This window comes from Ambystoma mexicanum, chromosome 10 (assembly GCF_040938575.1).
Source record: "Ambystoma mexicanum isolate Mex_15411 chromosome 10, UKY_AmexF1_1, whole genome shotgun sequence".
Taxonomy (NCBI): Eukaryota; Metazoa; Chordata; class Amphibia; order Caudata; family Ambystomatidae; genus Ambystoma; species Ambystoma mexicanum.
In genome coordinates this window covers 644,132,257-644,156,025 of record NC_090932.1, presented here as the reverse complement: position 1 = coordinate 644,156,025, position 23,769 = coordinate 644,132,257, and the positions used below count along the sequence as shown (strand labels likewise).

General features: G+C 48.1%; 1 protein-coding gene across 4 annotated transcripts in view; it reads right to left on the bottom strand.

The window, feature by feature from the left end:
- Positions 1-23,769, bottom strand: part of LOC138491614 (nuclear body protein SP140-like) — a 3,009,150-nt gene that overhangs the window by 2,555,287 nt on the left and 430,094 nt on the right. For all 4 annotated transcript variants that reach the window (XM_069618235.1, XM_069618234.1, XM_069618232.1 and 1 more), the window contains exon 3: positions 6,082-6,247. In XM_069618235.1, coding sequence (XP_069474336.1) covers positions 6,082-6,247 — 166 coding nt within the window. The remainder of the gene's footprint in view (positions 1-6,081; positions 6,248-23,769) is intronic.

Genomic DNA, 23,769 nt, shown 5'->3' with positions numbered 1-23,769 from the left:
GCCGCACAGATTATCGTGCGAGTCACTGGATACATTTGGGGACCTGAAGCAGTTAATTGCATTAAGTTCCTTGCTAGCTGCTGTGGATAAACGAGAACGCACAAAGGTGAACTGCAGGTTAGATCATTTTATCTCCATCGTGTATAACGCTGGATCAGAGTGTTCAGAGAAATATGCCATCTGTGTATACTATAAACTACCAAGGGTGCTGCAGGAAAGTTCAGTAAACATGCCACCAAGTAAAGTGTGTCAGTATATTCCCTATATTTGTTTTAATCTGTGGTGTTTTCTAGTGCTCCACAGGGAGAAGCATCCTGCTTTGAGGTGCTAAGAGAAAAACAGTGATTGCTTGGGGGTGAAGGGGTGAGAAGAGTCCACGTTCAAAGGTAGACTAACAGCCACATTCCTGAAGCAAGGAAAAGTTGGGAGCATGTGTTTATAGCATACATACATATATATATATATATATATAATGAGGAGGATTTCAGGAGAGTAAATGCTAACGTGTTGCAAACCCGGCACTGCCACACAGCCCTACAAAAAGTATTCGTTCTCGTTCAGTTAATTAAAAAAAGTGTTGCCAGGCTTGGAGGATGACACCACTTGCACTAACCCTTGGAGGTACGCTGCTGAGCTGGACCCACACTTGTGGATTGCAGCAACATTCTTCCCCAGCACAGTGGCATGCGATGCATGCGGCATGTTAGCCAAAATGGACTATACCACTAACTGCTGACAGTCCCCCGCTCCGGTAGAGGGTATAGATAAGATTCACAACAAAAGTCCCAGAGAGTCTGTAATAAAAGGGGAAAACTCTGCCCTGGCTTATTTTTTAAAACGCTTTTGCATGGACTGTTTTTCAAGTCCCAGCATGCAAAGCACTGCAGGGTAAAGAGGCAAGACTGGATAAAGGTGATCCTGATCACATGCTGTACGACGCTATCGATGTATGCAGTTTCCTGATGTTTGCAAGTTTAAGTGAAGGTTTATGGTAGAAGGAAGGTCTAACATTTTTGAAAGAACAGGAACACATTTGGGATTAAGGCATGTATATTTTCAATTAATTGGGGCCCTTTGCTACCAGCAACTTACCCCTGGGAGCAGGTGAATTAAATGCCTTGCTTATTGGCAGCGTGGGTTGCAAAGCCAGCTGGCCCGCCTCACATCGAATTGAGCATTTTGACGTCCTCGTGGAAATTATATAGTAATGCGTGCTTAGATATTAAAGTGGTTGATGCTGACCTGCTGCTGAACCTACCGACATGGCTGCAGCTAAGAATGGGGGTGTAAAACTTAAAGTAATAGCGGTAAGAGGTGCCTTGGCAATTTATTTTGGCACCATTATCGGTGGCCAAAATCTTTAAAGTCCTAACCGACTAGTCCAGCCGAAAATGTCTTAAAATGCTTAAAATCCGCCTTTTCCAACATGCTGCCGCGAGGGATGTTTTTTTACAATGTGTTATGATTTATTATTCGAAATCAACACCTTTTTTGAACAAATTAATTTGATTGTAACTGTGTCAACCAAATGGCTCTGTGTCTCTCAGTCACCTTCATGTATCTGCTCGTGGGCAGTCATTTCACAACCTAATGCATTCTGGAGGACGTAGTCTTGGAATGAAATGTCGGATTACAGTGGTTTACAAGACTGAGGCAGAATGCCTAGAACCCTGGCATCTCACTGAAGTGGAAAAAGGTTGGTATTTCAAAGTCTGACTCCGTTCATAGGGTAGTCAGACCTCCTTGCAGAAAATATACACTCATCCTTGTTTGACAAATGGTTGTTTAAAGGGCAGCATAGCACATGTATCTGGCCGTGGCGATTTCTTCCATCTGCCCACGAATCAAACTTCTGGATAGGCTACTAGTAGCCAGGTACACTGTCCCTAAATGCGCTGCAGTGTTTGAAGAACGGAGCAATGACAGAACAGCTCAAGAAACACAGTGCACCCAAACCTACAAAGTGGGCCTCTGCCTTCTCCATGGCCAGACAGACTGATCCGAACACTGGGATGCATAATTGGTCGTGGTGGGTTTTAAACTGCACAGGGTTGCGAAAACCCTGCTTCCTCTCTCATATTAACAACAGACCATGCTCTTATCAGACCCCCTCAAGCGTCAAGCCACACTCTCCCTGAATCGTCAAACACTTCCAGGAAATCGCATCAGTCCCAGCTGCCTTTCCATGATGCACACACGCCCTGAACAAATGGCAAGCCCTTGTTCGCAAACTTTGAGTTGTGCCCCACCTTCAGCCATAATCGCTGTTCTTTCCACATCACATAATTAACTAAATCCGATGGTACAGATAGACTTGGCAGCACCAGTACGTAGCAGCAAACTGTTTCATGGCGAACATCTCTACTGATAAGATCCCTTGTCCCTGCATTGGTTTACTTCCTAGTCTCTCAAACAATATTTCTAGTGGCTGGCTCAGAGTGAATTGAGCAAGTCAGTGCAACACGCCTAATAGCCTTCCCCATCTGCCCCTTTCACATTTCTCCCTCCTGTCTCGCTGACTCTGGCTGGAAACAGTTCACCAACCACAGTATAAACACACTTCACTTTCTGCGTTCCCCCACCCACTGTGGGCCGTGGCCCCTTCAATATTAGGTTTTTATTTAATTACTTTACTTACTGATTCAGCACGCCGGCCCACATGCTCACATTCTGTCTCCAGAGACAGTCTCCTTGGGCTGGGCCAGGCAGCTCGAATAGCCTTGTCCTTGTGCGTGCCCGGTGCCTAGGCCTGCTCACACTCATAGTGCTCCCTTGAGACATCTTCCAGCTTCCTCTAAATCTGAGTCCCCAGCATGTGCTGGGGTGTGGCAGCCACACCACCAGTAGACCAATGTGCATGACAACTTGTCACACCGCATGATTGGCAGACGGCTGGAGCACAACAGCCAGTCACACACAGGCCTACAGGGCCCGACCCCTCAACGCTCAGGAGTCAAGCAGGCAGCAGCAGCCCCTTAACAGCCCCACCCCAAGCACGTCCGCAAAACAAAACATGTGTACCAAGGCACGACCTCAGCCTCAGGCAGCTCACGACCCACCCACCGTTTGTTTTTGATGATGTGATGAGACAGAGAGAGAGTACGGCACAAGGGCTGCTGTCTCCTGGCTGGTGGTGCTATGCCGGCACCTGGCTGGCTGGGCCTGCCTGGGCCCTGCCAGCCATGAAAATATGAAGTACTGGCGCAGGCCATTTATTACATACTGTGATGAATCAGATGATGTCATCACTTCTTTCCCTGAATAGCATCTGCTCATGTGGCATGGGGATGGCAGCCATAACCTGATCCTGACTCTGGTGGTGGCAATATGAGGGAAGACCACATGGGGTAGGCGACCCTCAGTGGGGAAGAAAAGGCATCATTAGAGAATGTCACATACCCCCCATTCCCTTTTACGGATGCTCCCTCCCTTCCTCATGCACTGATGGCATATTGTAATACTCTCCCCCAACCACTTCCCAAGTCTACTTCAAGTATTCCCCAATATCACCCAAGGAACAGTATGTTAACAACTGAGACGAAGAAGAGGGAGGAAGCAGTGATGATTACTCCCAATAGGTTCCAACATCAACTTCCTCAATATGATACAAGGAACAACATGACAACAATTGACACGAGAAAGAGGGGCGGAGCAATGAAGATGACTCAGACTGGTAAACTAACACAGCGGTCTAGTCTTTGGAAGTTAGTCAATCATGCTGGGAACTTTAAATCTGCAACAGCTGACACCAAGGAGAGAGAGCTGCAGAGGCTACTTTGTACCGTGGCATGTGCTGACACTGGTTAGAACGTTGAAGGAAAGCACGCTGTGGGAAGCGGCATGACAGAGAATACAGACGGTGTGAAGGCGAATGCAGATGACGCGAAGAGGAATCAGAGAGCAGGAACGCCCGAGAGTACGAAGCAGCGGGAACAGTGCGCAGTAAAGAACACAGCGAAAACACAGCAGGTAATGGGACGCACGCAGAGCCAGAAGATTGAGAGGAACAGAAGCAGAGAAACGCGAGAGACACTGGAAGAATCTGGTAAGCCCAGAGAAGACATACAGGTTACCTGGTTCCCTGAAGGTGTGTGCCATTTCATGAAAGGAACTCGAGAGAGGAAAAAGGAAGCCTGTGAAGAGATTAACATATTTTTGAATCATGCCACGAACGGCCCGCAAAGTCCATATTCTACAGAGTAAATGTGAACGGTCTTGAAGAAGGGGCAGAGACCCAGTGTATGAAGAAGGAGCAAATATTAAAACAGAATTTGTTAAACAAGGGTTGATAAGCCAACATTGGGCAACTATTTTGTGGATAAAAGGAAAAGCTGAATAGAAGTCCTGGCAGGAGGGTATACCAGGCAAAGTCAAGTGTGTGTATAACAGTACAGTGAGAGAAGAATCTTAAGGAAGATCAATGACTATGATACTGTGAAAGGTTATAAAGGTGGGAAAGAGCCTGGTAGAGTATACCAGGTGATCTGCAAGTCTGGGATGCACACCCAAATTGTAACACAGTGAGAAGAGAATCCCAAGGAAGACACATGCCCTAAGGATTTTGAACTGTTTTGGATGTAAAGTGAAACCTGGGGAAGGTAGACATTTCCCTGAGAACTGTGAACCCACCAAGAGGAGAATGTTAACCTCTTGGGGTTACAAGAACTTGGATTATTCTTTATTGTAACTTGTTATTTTGTTAAAATGAATCTGGGGAAGGGAACCATCCCTGGAACTGTGAACATTGTCCACTTGGAACCTTTTGGTCGGATTTACCCTTTTGTGTTGGATCTGAACATTTGTGCACTTTGTGAACCAGAGACAATATCCTTCACAATTTAGAGTTCGTTTTAGAGTGTGTGGGCCAGAATAGGATTTCGGACACAGGACATATATTTTGCTTTAGACATTCTTACAAAGGACAGACCCATTAGTTTTGGTTAAGGTAGGGTAGTACCTCCTAGATTAGGGATAGGGAGACATTTTCCAACCCCTTTATGATTTTAAATAAAAAGAATATCCAAACATGTGTCCTCTGTGTCCGCGTCTCATTCCTAGCTCTGCACAGCACATACACATCAATCGCATCAGGAAGACTTGAGAGCGCTGCTTCACTCCCACCAAAACCCAGTGTATCTCAACAGCAATCTCAGCGGCAGCAAACCACCCAACAAAAGGAAGAACAGGGTCGACCCAAATCAACTGTGAAATCACTGTCAGAGATATCCTTGCCTTCTCTGAAGTTATAAATCCTCAGCACTGCACCTAGACTGTCCGTCTCAAGCTGGCGTCCCTCGCTGATGTGCCACAGTTCAGGGCTTGTTTTATGTTCCACAATGATATGGGCAATGGCAAATATAGCAGGATCACTACACCTTACCAGTCCTGTCGGTGGCAGGTTATAGCAGCACAGGATCTTCCTCTGATGCAGCTCTCGGCACAGTGAGTCTCCACTGTCGGTCAGTGTGGCGCCATTTTGAAAGTGCTGTTCCTCCAGCTTCGAACCTGTGTGCTCAGCTGATCTGGGGTTTAATCCAGGTTTACCATTCTGGTGACCGCTAAAGAACCTACCACTGCGCTTGAAATCAATTCAGGTACAGAACACAGGTCAGCATATAATATTTATCAAGGATCATCCAGGAGGAGCTCCGAAGCCCCACATCCTAACGCCATTACAGTTGGTCACACCCCCCCCCAACTATACAATGATACGGTCATTCTAATTATATGCATAGACACGAAAATACATGAACTTTGCTTTGGATAGTCTAACCTGTCCAAGTGATGCAATTATCTCTAGTTTCTTTAGGTGTACACATTTGTCTTCACATTTCGTTTGGGCATCTTTGCCTTATCTGAGAGTTTGAGCAAGTGGCCCACATATCAGCCTTGGTTCCGAGACACTTAAAGACATTACAGGTTATGCATGAATTAATAACGGAAACACCCTGATACTGCCAGACCATTGGCATTTACTTTTGTAACCTACACACTATCACAGCCACAGTCCCTCCCCTGCCTATTACCTCTTCTACAATCAAAGAGGACAGTAGAATGACATGAGCAGCTGAAGGTATTTACCATTGAATTTGGGCTTTATGTTTTCCAGGTCAGGATACTGCTCAAGGTTCAGGTCGTTGAACAGCTCCTTCAGAAACATTTCGATGTTGTACGATGCTGTATTCTCCAGAGAACACAGTAGCTCATAAATTGTCTCGCTCACCGGCTTCAATTCCTGGTTGAGTTCCTAAGTTGGAAAAAGAGAACTGCTCAGTACTTGGAACATAGCAGTGAGTTAACTAAGGTAGTTCACTACCTTGCACACAGACAGAATGCAAGGGAAGTGCAATCAAAAGCAGGAGCTCATTCCATCCAGTCAAAAGAGGCAATACTGTGTCACTATGAATAAGGATGTTTGGTCATTGCTGTTTGTCTTTCCTTATGAAAGTGTAAGAATCTATACCATAGGAGAGAGGGTGTGCCAAGGCAAACCTCAACTACGTCAATTTAAGTATGAAGCAAAATGGGTTCTCGTTCCAAAATACAAACATATAGATTCTGGAGACCTTCAATATACAACTTTTTTTTTTAATTTCTTTTTTTATTTGCGTTTTTGGTTAAAATGAAACCTTACACAATCAAACAAATCCATCATTACATCCATTCAAAACATATCAACTAAAACATCATAGATCTAAAAGTACTGTCACAATTTCATAGGGATATCAGCAAAGTTAATAAGCAATAACCTCTTACATACAACATATACATCAATTCCCAGTTATCACTTTAAGAGCTACAATAAAAGCCACATTTAAGTACAATTTATCTCACTGATATTACCCAATTTTCCAAACATTTCTTTTAAAAATGCCACTATGGCCAAAATCAGTGAAATACTACCCCCTTCTGTTATTCTCCCCGATAGATTACAGGATATGACCGGAAAGGTGGAATGAATCAATTTTCCCAAATAAAGCACTCTCCTTTGTACCAGAGTGGGACATTCCATTTTCAGGTGGTAGAGTGACTCTATATCCTCCGTACCACAAAATCTACAAGTGCGCTACATTCTTGGCACGCCTATTCTTGGGCCAACTGCTTCCAGCCTGTGTAAGCAATTCAGTCGGATCCTAAGATACCATTTTGGGATCATTTCCGAGGGGAATTTCATAAGATAAGGTCTTAATTTTCTCTGATTCGTATATTGGATTACTGAGTCTTTATATAATTGTAATCTTAATAAATCCATTTAATCAATTACTTTATCCCAGTTCTTCATCTCGGAATTGATGACAGATACAGGGTGGTCCCCGGATATATTGGCTTCGAAAATATATCTTTCACATGTGGACCTAAATTCTACCAACGGCCTTACAGACTTTGTCAGCATCAGTTTTCTCAATTCCCCATAGAGTGTGCCATTTACACCTTCCATTATTTTATTCTGAGACACTTATAGTATGACCACCAAGAATGTAAGTATAGTTCGATTCTGATGACACTTATCAGAACTGAGGGGGGGCTATCACAGTTCGCCATAGCCTCCCCTCCTGTCTATCAAACCATTTCCTATTATGGAAACGTAGCAATTCTAGGCCGTACATAACCACTGGAGTAACGGTTACCCCATAAAACTCAATTAGAGCGCACGTAGAATATGCACACTTCTTTGCTATTTATCATTCTCATTAGAGAGACAAGTGCATTCACCTTGCTCTCTGCCCTCTCTTTATTCATTTTTTTCTGTGCCTCTCTGGCTATAATGAAACCTAGGTAGAGGAACTGTTTTACCTCCTCAACTCTGTTCCTTAATAGCCCATGTATAATATAGTGTTAGTATTCTTGATATCTCTGAATTGATCACAAGACCATTTTCTGCTAAATCCACTACGCTGTCTAGTCTGTGCTGCAAGCCTAAAGGAGTGTGTGCCATTAATATGATATCAGCATATGCGATGCATCCCACCCTAAACTTACCCAACCTAGGTGGTATACATCAGGTGCCATCTCCAGGCTCCACAGATCAGTTATATATATGTTAAAGAGCATGGGGGCCAATACACAGCCCTGTCTCAGTCCCCTGCCTACCTCCACTTCACGTGAGAAAGCACTGCTCCACATTCAGTCGCACCCTGATTTTATTCTCAGTATGGAAAAGTAACAACATATTAAGGAGACTGGGATCGATGTTCCAGTCTACTAGCTTACGCCATACACAATCCCGGTACACCCTTTAAAATGCTGAGGATAAATCCAGACTGGCTATATACAGTAAGCCCGCCGCCCGCCACACATCTCATTGGCCATGCAGGTATTCCTGTAGTAAGCTAGTTGTCAGTTTCCGTTACACTGTTGGTGTACTTCTCATCCTTAAGATTCATGAATGCTAGAAACTCTGGTCGTTTGGGCTAGTCTACAGACTCTCTAACTTGACATACCTATAACAAAGAAACTGAGCCTACGTCCCTATATAGATGAAGGTTTAAGAGACAGTTAGAACAGCAAAAACCTACGACACAACTTTACTTTAAAAATAGGTGTTAACCGCCAATTTAAACTGCATTGAATAAGAGCCATAAAACAGGGATGCTATGAGAATAATTAGTGACTTACATGCTGCAATTGAGACAATTTATAAAATTGCATATCGCTATAGTAAGATTAGTTCACAGCACTTTTTCCCCAAACTTAGACAAATGCTAATCAGAAAACAACCAACTATAATCAGCTTGTAAATTTAACGAAAATATATTGCTTTTCTAACAGGACACACGTTCACACCATGAGCCAAATTCAGCAAAAATAAAGTAATGTGCACCTAAATCATCCCTGATAGAATAAAATCTAATACAAATAAACCAACGTTTCCTCCTCACAGTATAATATTCCCAGTGTAAACATGTATTCATTTGATGTACTTCAAAAGATTTTAGAAACTCACACAGAATGGCATTTCTGGAATGCGTCACTTTATAGGTAAATATAGGGACAATGGAAATTAAAGTACCAGATCAACTTTTAATAACGCAAACAAATGAACACTTGCATAATACATGCACTAACACATACTTTATAAGTGAATATGGGGTCCACAGAAACTACAGCATCAGATCACTCTGTTTCCATATCTATTGCCCTGTGATACCGAATACACTATACAAACTATCCATTACCAGTAAGTATAAAATGTGAACATTAAAAGAAAATAGATAAGTTACCAAAATATAAGAGGACCTTGCTATCACCTACAGACAACCAAGAAATAGAATATGGAACAAGTTACTTACCTGTAACTGTTGTTCTCCGGCATGGGTCTGGCATGGATTCACATGCTCATGAATATTCCCCGTCGTCAGGCTGGGAATCCTCGGTAAAGAAAAAATCAGTATCAGTTTTGTTTCTGATCTGTCTTTCTTAGTAGTAACCAATCACTGATCTCTGGGTCATACTGCCCCCAGCCAATGACTGCCCTCTCCCTAAGCCCCGCCTCTGGCAGCCATCCTCAGATTTGGTAGCACGCAAAGTGGCAGTATGACTAATTGAAGAGCCGCAGAGGGGTAGGCGGGAGGGTTCGCATGTGAATTCATGCAAGACCCATGCTGGAGAACAACAGTTACAGGTAAGTAACTTGTTCCTTCTCCAGCATGGGGTCTGGCATTGAGTCACATGCTCATGAATATAAGAATACATAGCAGTACACACATGCACAACCACGGGAGGTGGCAAGGCTCAACATTAAGCATTAATCCAAAACTCAACATTAAGCAATTTTTACCTCCTCACCAGGCTCACCTTAGACGAACAGGTTGCGCAGCACTGCTTGGCCGACCCTGGACTCCTCCCTGGAGTCCCGATCGACGCAGTAGAATCTTGTGAAGGTGTGCGTCGACCTCCATGTAGCAGCCCTGCAGATGTCCAGCAGGGACACACCAGACAGGAGGAATGCCGTGGAAGCAGCGATCGCTCTGGTCGAATGGGCTCTCGGACGGCCAGGCAGCGGTCGGTTCGCCAACCGGTGACAGTGTATGATACAGCCAGAGAGCCATCTGGAAATGGAAGTCTTCGAGAGAGCCTTCCCTTAATTCACAGACCCAAAGTTCACAAACGGCTGTGATGTCTTCCGAAAACTCTTTGTGCGGTCCACGTAGAACTTCAGTGCTCTAGCTTCATCCAGCGAGTGCAAAGTCCTCTCGGCCGGCGTCGAAGGCGACGGGAAGAAAACTGGTAACACCAAGGGCTCGTTGAGGTGGAAGTCCGACGGCACCTTGGGCATGAAGGAGGGGTGCGTCCTCAGCACCACCCTCGTGTCATGAAAAGTCAAGTATGGAGGCTTGCAAGATGGGGCCTGGATCTCTCCCACTCATCGTGCGGAGGTGATGGCCACGAGGAACGCTGTCTTCCATGACAGGAACTTCAAAGGCGCCAAATGCATAGGCTCGAATGGGGCCCCCATGAGCCTGGTCAGCACCACATTGAGCTCCCACGCCGGGGCAGGAGCCTTCACCGGCGGGAACGATCAGAATAGTCCCTTCATAAATTCCTTCACCAGGCGATGAGACCACAAGGACGCCCGTCCCATAGTCCTGGTATATCGGGAGATGGCAGCCAGATGTATTTTGATGGAGGCGTGAGCGTGTCCAGCTTTGGCCAGCGACAGTAGGTACGGCAGTACTTGATGGGCCGTAATCCGCAGAGGGTTAATCTTCTGTGCACGGCACCAGACAGAGAACCTCTTCCATTTATGACCGTAACACTTGAGAGTTGAGGACGCCCTGGCTTTCGCAAGAACCTCTCTGCAGTCAGCCGGGATATCGTACCCTCCAAACTCTAGTGCTGCAGGAGCCAGGCCTGCAAGTTCAGCGACTCCGGGTCGTGATGAAGAATGGCGCCTCCTTCTCTGGAGAGCAGATCCGCGTCCGCCGGCAGCTTGACTGGTGGGGATGTTGACAAGTCCAGAAGGTCCGGGAACCAGATCTGCCTCGGCCACGCCGGTGTGACGAGGATCATTCTGCACCTGGATTCTTGAGCTGGTTGATGAGATGGAGCAGCAACGGCAACGGAGGGAACGCGTATAGAAACAGGCCGTCCCAAGGGAACGAGAAAGCATCGCCCATGCTCCTCCGCTGCGGGAACTTGCTGGCGAACCTCTGGCACTTGGAGTTCGTCGCCGTTGCGAAAAGGTCGATCCGGGGTTTTCCCCACCGTCGAAAGAGCCGATCCACCTGGTCCTGACGTAGTTCCCACTCGTGGCACGAGCGCAGCTCCCTGCTGAGTGAGTCGGCGATGGTGTTTTTTATTCCTGCCAAGTGAAAGGGAACCAGAAATATCCCCTGGGCGACGGCCCAGTGCCACAGATCCTGGGCCTCCTTGGATAGGGCTGGGGATCTGGTGCCTCCCTGCTTCCGTATGTAGAACATCGTGGTGGTGTTGTCGGTGAAGATCCTCACCACCTTGTCCTTGAGGGACGGAAGGAACGACTTGAGCGCCCAGAACACTGCTCGAAGCTCCAGAATGTTGATGTGGAGAGAGCTCTCCTCCGGGAGCCAAAGGCCTCTTGCGTGGAGATCTCCGGTGTGGGCCCCCCAACACTCCAGAGAGGCGTCCGTCGTCACCGTCTCCTGAAACGCCGGGGTCTGAAAGTCTGTGCCTGTAGTGAGGTGCGCACGGGTACCCCACTATAGGATCGCCCGACGGAACTCCTCGTCGAGAGGGATCCTGTCTTTGAAGCAGCCCATCGCCTGAAACCAGCGGACGTCGAGGAACTCCTGTAGCGGACGCATCTGAAGTCTGCAAAGGGGTACAAGGTAGATGCATGAGGACATCATCCCGAGGAGGGACTTGATGGACCTCACCCTGGCTACGTCCGTGGTTAGCAAGCGCCGCACCTTGCCCAGAATGGCCTTCGTCCGCTCCTCCGACAGGCAGGCCAATTGCCCCACTGTATCGAGCTTCGCTCCCAGAAACAGTGCTACTTGCGACGGAACCAGATGGGATTTGGGGTAGTTGATGGCGAATCCCAGTTCCGTGAGCAGCCGGACGGTCCTCGCTGTGTGCTCAACGGCGAGTTCTCTTGTCCTTGCCCAGATTAGCCAGTCGTTCAGGTAGGGGTAGACATGGATCCCCTGCAGGCGCAGCCGTGCTGCCACTGGTGCCAGGCAGTTGGTGAATACCCTGGGTGCCGACTTTAATCCGAACGGCAGGGCTCTGAATTGGTAGTGGCGTCCCTCAACCACGAACCTGAGAAACTCTGTGTCCTTTTAGAATGGGGATGTGGAAGTAAGCATCCTCCAGGTCCAACGACGATAGGAAGTCGCCCTCCTCCAGCTGTCCCAGCACGTGCTGGAGGGTGACCATCCTGAATTCCTGCGCCTTGATGTACTTGTTTAACCGACGCAGGGCCGGGATGGGGCGCCAGCCGCCTGTTTTCTTTCTGACGAGGAAGTACCTTGAGTACACTCCGGAGCCCCGGAGCCTCCTGGGGACGAGCTCGATGGCACCTTTCTTGAGCATCGTCCTTACCTCCAACAGCAGTTGAGGGACGTGATTCTCCTTCCTGGCCACGGGAGGAATGCGAGGACACTACTTTTGGAATTCCTGCGTGTGCCCGTTGGCCAGGGTGTCCAGCACCCAACGGTTGGTGGAGTTGGACTCCCACACGCTGACGAACTTCGTCAGCCGGCCTCCCACCGGGGTGCTTCGGTGGGGGCCCAACGCCACGGCCGGTTCAGTCTTGCTTGGAGGAGGCCTTGCCACCTTGGCCTCCTTGACGACAGGATTCCCCCTTGCTTGCCGCAACCTCTGTAGGCCTCCTGGGACGAGGAGCGGGCCGCCTGGGGGTATGTAGAAGAGCCACCGCTGGATCCCTTGGAGGCACCCTGTCTGCCTCCGGAGCTCCGAAAGGGCCGTCGTTGTTGAAGTACCCCTATGGCCCGGGCCGTCTCCGAGTCGGTCTTGATGGCCTGGAGCAACTCGTCCACCGTCTTCCCAAAAAGGTTGTTTGCGTCGAACGGCATATCCAACACTTTGGTCTGGACGTCCTGGCGAAAGACCGTCGCCTTGAGCCATCCTCGTCGTCAGAGGCAAACCCCGTTGCCCAGATGGCGAAATCCGTTATCGGCATGTCCGTTGCCACCGTTATGGCGTGATCCGACGCCACCTCTCCTTCCTGCAGAATTTGTAGGGCCTCTGCCCTCTTGTCGTCCGGTAGGAAGTGTAGCAGGGGAGCTATCTTGAACCAAAGCTCCCTGTCGTAGCGGGCCACGATCGCTAAGGCATTGGCCGCCTTAATCGTCGTCGCCGCCGACGACGAGATGACTCGTCGTCCCATGGAGTCCAACTTCTTGCCCTCGCTGTCCGGTGGGGAAGTGGAAGTTGAAGCCGCCGCACCAGCTGCTTTCTTCTTGGCTGCTGCCGGGACGACAGAGTCCGGCGTGGGCTGGGCCCTGAGGTACAAGGGGGCGGCATCGGAGACTCGGTACTTCTTCTCGTACCTGTCCATCTTGGCGTGTGTCGTGGAAGGATTCTTGAGGATAGCCAGCCCCTCGTCCCAGATGTCGTCGAGCAATGGCACCGCGAGGATCGTCTTCCTCTTGGCCTCTCGACGTTGGTAAAGAAACCCTTCCTTTTTCTGTTCCTCAGGGCAGAGCTGGAAGAGCTCGGATGCCTTGGCTATCATGGCGTGAAAGGAGCCAATTTCGTCGGGTTGAGAAGCCCGAGGGGGGGGTGAAGACGGGATGTCCGTTGTGTCATCGCCGCCGTCGTCGTCCGTCCCCGTTGCTGTATCCGTCGCCGTGTCCTCTCTAGGGTCCGGCGAGGGGGATGAGGGGTCCACGGGCCTCGCTGGCACGAAGGGAGGAGCGGGGTGGACTCTCCTCCGCTTGTTCGGAAGGCTTCCCGACGGTCCTGGTTCTGGATCCTCCGTCGGGGTCTGTGGTAACCTCGTCCTTATCTCAGTACATAAGGATTGGATCACCAACAAAATGGCCGCCGAGCTATCCCAGGGCTTGTGATAAGGCTGCGACGGACGGGATGGCTGCCCCACTGGGCCCTCTTCGTCGCCATCGTCGCTATCTTCGATCACATCAGCAGGAACCGTCCCCTGGGATCGAACCTTCTTGAACTTCTCGTTGAGGCCTGTGAACCTCTCGTTGAGGCCCTTCCCGGTTTCCATCAGATCCTCCTAAGAGGCTGATTCTGAGTCTGTAATGGCCACCGGCCCCCCCCCCCTCTTTTTCCGCCGGGGTCTTCACGGGGGTCTTAACGATGGGCTGGAAAGAGGATTCCCTGTGCAGTGGCAGGGATACTCTGGGACCAGAGGCCGTTTCCACTGGCGTAGTCTCAGCCGGCTTTGCCAGGGTCGCAGCGACCACTTCGATAGAGGTCTTTGCCGGCTGGATCAAAGCCCTCACCACCTTAGGTGCGTCCTGGGCCTTCACCTTGGGGGGAGGGTCAGCGCCTTGCTCCCTCTCGAGTCCCTTCGAGATCGACCGGGGCCGCTCCAGCAGCTTACCCGGTTCTCGGAGTTCCTCTTCCCCGAACCCGAGAGCTGGCTCGTGGTTGAACGTGCCGGGGAAGTCGCACCCTGCCTGGCAGCCGAAGAGCCCGACCTTTCGGCACTCCCGGTGCCCGTGGACTCGCGGTGCTTGGCCTTCTATTGGGCCCCCAGTTGCCGGGGCGCCCTCACAGGACTTAGAAGCCCTCTCAGACTTTTTCTTCGCCTTCTCACCTGCTGTGCCCTTCTCCAGCCAGGCGGCGAGGTGGGAATGACGATCTTGTTTGGTCCGTTCCGAAAGGTTCTTGCAGAATGCACAGTCCTTCTCCACGTGCGTCTTGTCCTCATGAAGGCAGTAGAGACATCGCGAATACTCGTCCTCCTTGAAAACATTTTGTAATCCGCATTCATGGCAGCACCTGAACATCTTGGATCCGGGCGTCGAGCTTCCCTTGTCCTGGGCCATGTCCGTTGAGGTAGGCCGCAGATCTTCTGCAATCCTCCAAGAAGCTTAAACTCGACGAAAACTTCACCCTTGAGGGGCGTAGAAGAATTCCGAAACGGGTCCCCGTTATCGGAAGTAGAAACGGTGGAGCTTGAGGCTCGATTAGACCGAAAAATGAGAAAATCTCCTGAAAAAGCAAGAAAACACAGCAAAAAACTTGAGAGCTAAGCACGAGGACTCCCAACACTTGAACGTGTGGTAAAAATCTGAGGATGGCTGCCAGAGGCGGGGCTTAGGGAGAGGGCAGTCATTGGCTGGGGGCAGTATGACCCAGAGATCAGTTATTGGTTACTACTAAGAAAGACAGATCAGAAACGAAACTGATACTGATTTTTTCTTTACCGAGGATTCCCAGCCTGACGACGGGGAATATTCATGAGCATGTGAATCCATGCCAACCCCATGCTGGAGAACTATGTATTTCAATTATTAATGTTTTTATTTATTTATTGAAATGTCATAACAAAAGAATGCAAACTCAATAGACATAATTTCAACTTCGATTCAAAGTGAATACATAGGATGTTAGTTTAAATGGCATGAATTTGGAGGCCCACAAAAATACATTACAAAAGCGTGCATGTAAAAGGCATATGAAATACATCTCGGGCTGAACACACATTAACATCCCATCCCATCTCACAATTTAACACCCATTTGCGATATTCTTCCAACCCAATGTGAAAAGTTCAAGGCGAGCTAAGATCGGCTGCACAATCGAACTCATCTACTATCTCATGGCACACCGAACGCAGCATGCCATCCCGATCTAATTGCCACTCCATACCCGATTATTGTGCTTTGCTACTGCCAATTTAATTCCATCCCTGAGCCAAGCAGCAAACAATGGAAATATCTTCTTTGTACATGTCATGGCAATGCAGTGGGCCTCATTACGAGGTTGCTGGTCTGGTAACAATGGTACTGGTATGCTTGCCGGTACCGTTGTTACCGGACCGGCAAACTCTGAGTTGTGCCGCGGGTGCCTTTCATTCCGCCAGGTCTGCCTTGGCGGAATGAAAGGAACCCGCGAGTACAGCATGCCTGTGCTACAGACATCCCCATTCCCATTGAGCCCTATGGGGCTGAAATGGGAATCTACCGGCACCCACGAAAGGGCAATTACCGGGTCCGGCGGGGTCGGAATACCCCGGTTATTGCCCATTCGCGGGTGCCGGACTTTCATGCCGGTAAGGAGGTAGCCTTGCCGCTCTTACCGGCAAGGCTACCTCCAACCTCGTAATGAGGCCCAGTGTGTCGCTTGTGCTAACCTAGTTTCCGTTGCTGCGTACACCTCTTCTTCGTTGGGAGAATACTGAGAAGACATAACTTTATAATAGGTTCCAGTGGCCAATATAGGAGTTTTGCTAAACATTTGGCACCCCGACAATTGCAAACAAAAATCAGCTGATTCCAAGTTACATTTCCAACAGGCTGAGACTGTCATCTTCTCCATCAAGTGCAGCGGCCTGCGCGTTAAGTAGGCTCTCATCAAGCATTATTTAAAATAAATGAGTTAGAAGATGCGCTTTCTGAAGACTTTTTTTTTGGAATCCGTATAATAAATCCCCCCCAAAAAAATGAATGGGAGATTTGATCGAATTTCAGCCATACGAAAATGTCGATGAAGTCTCCTCCCATTCGGTGCCATTACAGTGAACAAGGGGAGTGGGGATTACAAGGGTGTCCTTGTTAACTGTAATGGCTTTGGGGGTTGCGGCCGTGGAGAGAAATAAAGTTAAAAAAGAGGACCCTGCAGCGCCGGTTCCCGATCACAGGAAGGGAAGGGTTATCTGAAATGACAGCGGTATGAAAAGCCGGGAGCTATTTTAGAACAATAAACTTTCGTTTTTTCTCCCTCTGTCATTTCGGATTCGATTTAATCATGGTAAACCCTTTTTTTTTATATGGGTAAGCATGCCATTGTCCATTCGGCACCCTTCAGCAGGCTCTGTATGTCACTTAGTCCTGACTCTGAGGAGGCCCTTCCTCGACTTAGCCTTTTAAGATCTATACAATTGGGAAACTCACCTACCTTCCTACTATAGGGTTTCTAGTGGAGCATTTACATCATGTTAGGAAGGGTGCTGAGGGAAATTAGTCCATGGCAAGTGCACTTCAGCTGCACCGTTTGCATAATCCACAAAATGTATCGCACTGACAGGATAACCTAATTTGTAGACTTGATACGCAAGAATGTTCCATCCTTATATAGCTGCCCATACATTAACCGATTTGTCTTCTTTGCAAATCTTATGTTTGCATTGAATCACATTCCTTCGAGCTCTGATCCTCACTAAGACCGGACACAACGAGAGAAACATCCTACTGTGCCCTTGCGTTATGACTATTTTATTCCAGACCGCTCTTTTTGCTGAGACGAACATGACATGACATGACATGAGAGCATCCCTATACGGATTGTCCAGCACCACTTCTAAAAGAGTGCTGGGATAGATACATTTTGCACACATGTTAGTAACTAATGATCCTCGCCCCCTTAAAAACCACAGAACTACATGATGCAGCACCAAACCATGATAGTATATCGTGAAGTCTGGCACCCCAGATTCAAAAGGCATATTAAGAGATCCTAGCACTATCCTTGGAACCCGTTCCTTTCCAACAATTGCAACAAAAGACTATCCAACTCATCATAAAACGCTTTCAGGATCTGCAGGCGCATGCTCTAGAATATTTACAATAACAGCAGAACCAAAATAATTTTAGCAATGGCCATTCTTCCCATCAATGATCGCGGAAACTTTCCCCAGAAATCCAGCAAATTTCCTAGTGCCTGTGACACTGTAACCTCATTTTGCTCATATACCATGTCCAAGACATGAATGACACACATGCCTAGGGATTTACAAGTTTCTAAGGTGCAGTGATTACAACCCCTGTTTGTCTAGAGTTGTAAGTGGATATAGGAGTGCTTTTTCCAGTTCCAGTTCACCTCCAGCCCAGCTAGCAGCCCAAGCTCTTCCATAATGCACTCAATACTGCACATGTTGATCACGTACATTAAAATATGCCGCCTCTAGTTTAAGCTAAAATACGACAGCCCCCCAACCCAAGCATTAAAAATAGAAGACCCGGCCCCCCGGAATGTGCTGAGAGCAGTTTGTGACACTGATGCTGGCGGATTTCCTTAATATTTGACCGCGATTAGATCGAGGCTTCGGTTGGGGTGTGGCACTTCCGGTTTTGGCTTTGGAGCCAGAGAGGAGCTCATGACAGGCACATCACCTCCAAAGAACTTCTGGGACTCCGTGGAATTGTATGGGAAGGAGCCGAGGACCCCAATAAGAAAGAAGAGGTGAAGTCCACCCCACTCGGGAAGGCCTGCGTGGCGCGCCCGCATTGCAAAGGCAGGGGACAACTGGTGAGGCGGAGTGGACGTCATACTGCAGATAAGGGTAATCAGAGGAACATAAGAAGGAGTCCCATCGAAGTTCACTATTAAAGACCCCAAGCTGGTGAAAATAATTGCGGGGTTGCCCGTGATAAGAGGCGCAATACAAGGGGGGGCTAAGCAATTAACAGCTCCTATCCATCAGAGTTGGGGGCAATAAGTACTGTAACAATATCCTGAACAATATGGAGGGGGAACTGTGAGTCTACATTAGAACTGTCACAATCTCCGGTCCAAATGTTCAGGAACAGGCCTAAAGATCTCACGGAGGGGGAGCCCACTCCTAAAGTGTCAAAGAAGAAGCAACAGGAGGGTGAGCTCCTGAAGCTATGGTGCAAAGAAGGGGATGAGATGACAACTGAAGAATGGCCAACACTACCTCAAGATCCCAGGGCGGTCTCAGCAGTAAGGAAGTCTGATCAAGAGTCCACTAAAGAAGTGATACAACAATGCTTTCAGGACTTCAAAGATCAGAGGACTGAAACGCTTCAGTCGCAACTAGCACTTATAAAAGCTGAACTTGCACAATCTTTACAGGAGGTGAATGGTGACATTAAAGATTTGGCTGAGAGAGTGGACACCAACGAAACGGCGATACAAGATCTTGCAGAGGACGCGTGTAAAATAGACATTTTAAATGATCAGTTGGCAGGTGCGACTCATAATGTGGAAATCCAAACGGAGGATCTCGAAAATCGATCAAGGAGATCCAACATCAGGGTTAAAGCCCTCCCAGAAACAATAGAGGATCAGGACCTAAGAGCAACAATGCAACAAGTGTTTGCCGACCTTCTAGACTTGGACACTGGGGACGAAGTTCCGCTGGACAACATTCAAAGGGTTGGCCCGAAACGCAAGGATCCGGGAGATAGGCCTCGAGAAGTGGTTGCAGCAATACAAATATATGGACAAAAAGAGGCAATCCTGCAGGCAGCAAGAAAAGCAAACCCCATCAAAGTTAATGGAGTAGAATTCAATTGTATCAGGATTTGGCACAGACAACATTGCTGAAAAGAGGATTGATGGGACAGTGGTAAAAGCTTTGATCAAAACCCAAGTCCTATACAGATGGACATTTCCTTCTGGATTACTTTTTTCATGGGAAGGTCCACAACAGCGAATTACCACATGCAATGAAGGACTGTGGATAATAAAGATTGAGGAAGAAGATTGGGGGACCTCAAATGGATGCAGGCACCTCAAGTGAGATCGGAAAGTACAAAAGATGGGAATGGACTAAAACATCAAGAGGAAAGTCAACGAAGGAATGACTCCTGGGAGGAACGGACTGGCGTATGGACAATAACGCCCACCAGGGTAAACGTTTCTATTTTCAGGTTTAGGAAATGTGGGACCCTAGGGGAAGCTATGGTCAAATGTTATTATTAGTGGGGGCAGACTTCTGAGGGAATGGGGCAGTAGGGAAGGTGGGGATGATCCTGGTGCTTGGAATCAGGGGGGAGTTGGGTCTGGATAGACCCGCACGAAAAATCCTGCAAGTGAAGTAGAGCTCAACCTCCATTGCTTAATGCATGGCATGAGGGGGAATAGGTTGGGCTTGACCGGGAAGGAGAGGTGGGAGGAGGGAATGGGGGGAGGACGTTTGGGGGGAAAATATTCAAGAGGGGTGGGGGATCAGCTGCCAATGGAACAACCAGCATACATAAATGTCGATGGGAGGTAGGAAAGGGATTCATATCTTGACCCTTAATGTAAGGGGTTTAAACTCCCCTGTCAAAAGGCGCAAGGTGGGGTAAACCCTAAGACGCGAGAAGCCCAACGTGGTGACACTACAAGAGGACCACGTCTGCAGGAAAGATTGTAGCAAATTAAAGCTAGCTGAATATCCACATATATTACAAGCAAACAATAAGGGGAAGACAGGGGGGAGTCCTAATAGCTTTGAATGGCCAGGTGGGACAGAACATAATAGCCAAAGAATCAGACAAGGTGGGAAGATATTTTTTTGTTCATATTCAAATAGGGAGACAAGGTTATACCATAGCTACAGTGTATGCCGCAAATTTGGGGCAAGGCGGGTTCCTACAGGGGTTCCTGGGAAAGCTGGAAAGTTTTGCAGAGGGTCAAATAATCTTGATGGGAGATTTCAATATGGCATGGGATCCACAAGTTGATGGAAGTGGGGTCGGACAGTCTTCGCAACAACCTCCCACTCAAAAATATAAACCTAGCATGGCCCAACTAACTCTAATCGACGCTTGGAAAGAAACACAACAGGGAACACAGGGTTATACATTTTACTCACATGTCCATCAGTCATTTTCAAGGATAGATTAGATGTGGGTCTCATCTTCCTTGTTAGGACGAATACAGAAAATGGACCCGGGCCCTATAAACCTGTCCAATCACACACCATTAACGTTAGTAATTTTCCAGGAAATGGAAGGGTCAGGATTATGGCGGTGGAAATTCCCCGATCATATATCAAGAGATCCAGTATTCCGTGAAGAAATACTAATTAAAATTGGGGAATACTTTAAACTAAATAGGACTCAGGGTACATCAAAAAAGTGGGTTTGGGATGCCTTCAAAACGACCATGAGGGGAGAACTGATAGAAAAGAAAGCCCTGAAAGAAAATCCATTAGCATCGGCACAAAAAGGTTTAGAAGAGCAACTGAAAACAGACATGAGGGAGATGGAAACGAATAGGGGGATAGCAGTATGGAAAAAATGTAGGTATCTCAGGGGGAAATTAGATCTGCTACAGACCAGGAGCGTGGAGAAAGCCTTGTTGTATCTAAGACAAAGGTATTACATTAAGGCCAATAAGTCTGACCGCCTGTTGGCACGGCAAGTGCTGATGAAGGAAGAAGCAAGGAACATTCGTAGCTTAGTAACTGGGCAAGGCACAATTAGCTCATATTTGAAAGACATAGTAAAAGCATTCACTGAGTCTTACTCAGCTCTGTATACCACCGCCTCCCCGGATCCGCAAGTACAACAGACATATCCGGAACAATGCAGGTTGAACAGATTGGAACCAGGCGATAGGGAGGCGTTAGAGGGTGTAATAACCTTAGAGGAAGTAGGGAAGCGGTAATGTCCTTACCACTCAATAAGGCTCCGGGTCCGGACAGTTTTCCGGCACTATTTTACAAGACCTACAATGAGCTCCTGACCCCATTGTTGACCTCTCTTTTCAACTCTTTCAGTGGGGAGGGCACTATTACATCTTCGATGGAAGAATTGAATTGATATTTTATTTCTATTGCGCTCGAACACAAGTGTTTCAGAAGCGACAAGGCAAGGGAGGGGAACAGGGGACAACAAAACAACAATCTTACTAGGCCTAGTGACATTGAGAACGCGCAAGTGCATGGGAGAGGGGGAGGGGAAAAGTGCATGGAAGGGGGGAGAAGTGGAAAGTGCGGAGCAAAGGAGAAATAGATAAATAATAAATACATAAATAATAAAGGCAACAAACAGTGGTAGTGCAGCCAGCAAGTGCTGGGTTTAAGGGAGCAGACAGGGTAGGTCTGATAAGTGCAGGAAGATAAAGGGGACTGTATGGTACAGATACAGACCTCAGTGCAAGAGGTGGCCCGGAGGCAGTGCGGAGGGTGGCAGGGTGAGCAGGTACCTGGGCCCGGAGAACAGAGGGTGGCCAGGTGCACAGTGCCAAGAGAGACCAGATCAGCAGCGGAGAGGGGGGGGCGAAGACAGAAGGAAAGAGGAAGGTCTTGAGGTGCTTCTGGAACCGGAGATGGTTCTCCTCAAGTTTTAGAGTGGCAGGGAGGGTGTTCCAGAGGGAGGCCAAGCCAAAGACAGATCTACCCCCAGCTTGTTTCTTTGAAAAACTATTGACACCTGTGGGAGTTAGAGGTAGAGGAGTGAAGAGCTTGAGAGGGGAGGTTTTTGCGGAGGGATAGCTGAAGGTATTTTTGACCCATGCCCCAGAAAGCCTTGTGGACAATGCAGAGGGTTTTCAATGTAATCCTTGCATCCACTGGGAACCAATGGTGAATTTCAGAGCTGGAGAGATAGGATCCCAGGGCTTGAGGCCAAGGACAAGTCTAGCAGTCCTGTTCTCGATGAGTTGCAGAGGGCGGAGAGTAGAGGCAGGTAGATTTAGAAAGAGCCTGTTACAATAGTCCAACCTAGAGAGAACCAGAGCTTGCAAGACAGTGAGCTTTTGGGGTAAGGAGAGGAAGGGCAGAGTACCTCTGAGGAGATGCAGTGGAAGTTTGACTTTTTAAGAGACATCAAAGATGTGGCTGGAGAAGGAAAGTGTGGAGAAAAAGATGACCCAGAGGTTCTTAGCCTTGCATGTGGGGGTAGGAGGAGGGCCAAGGGAGGCCGGCCAGAGAGTGAAGGGAAAGGATGGTGAAGGTGGGACGATGAGGAGGATCTCCGTCTTGCTGGCATTCAGACGAAGATTATTGGTGGCACACCAATCTTGAATGGCAGTTAGGCAATCAGGGATAAGAGACGAAGAGGAGGTGGCCGAGGGGAGCCTGAAAATGATTTGAGTGTCAGCGTAGCACTGGAAATTTGAGCAGAAAATGGCAATGCAGTGGGCGAGAGTTGCCAGGTATTGGTTGAAAAGCCAGGGCAAGAGGTTAGACCCCTGGGGACACCACAGGTAGAATGGAAAGGAGATGATAGGAAGGACCCCAGTTGGACTTGGGAGGGTCTATCAGAGAGGAAAGAGGTCAGCCAGGCCAGAGCCTGATCGGTGATACCCAGGTTATCACGGAGGCGGTTGAAGCGGATGGTATGGTTGATCGTGTCAAAGGCAGAAGAGAGATTGAGTAGGATGAAGACAGAGGGGATGTTAGAGTCAAGGTTGGAGAGCAGATCTTCACGGATACGCAAATATTAGCAAATCGACTGGGCAGATTGGTACCGAAATTAGTTCATCTTTATCAATCGAGGTTCGTCATGGGCAGACAAACATTTGACAACACAAGGTGGGTTTGCCATTTGATTGAGAAAATAAACAAAGCAGGACTATCGGCGGGGGTAATAACCCTAGATGCCGAGAAGGCGTTCGATTGCGTGGAGTGGGTCTTCTTATTTTCTAATATGGAGGCTATGGGATTTGGACCCAGATTTTTGCAAATGGTCAGGGCAAATTACCAATCCCCAATTTTACACCTCGCTATCAACGGAGATCTCTTGCAAGTAGTACGGGTAACCAGGGAGACCAGACAGGGATGCCCATTATCTCTGGTATTATATGCGCTCCATCTTGAACCATTATTGTCCAGAATCAGGGAGCAGGAGAAAATCAGGGGTATTCAATTTGGGGGAGAAAAACAAAGTGATGGCCTCCGCAGAAAACGTCTTACTGACGGTGACTGACATAACTTCGTTGCCAGCCTTAGCAGCA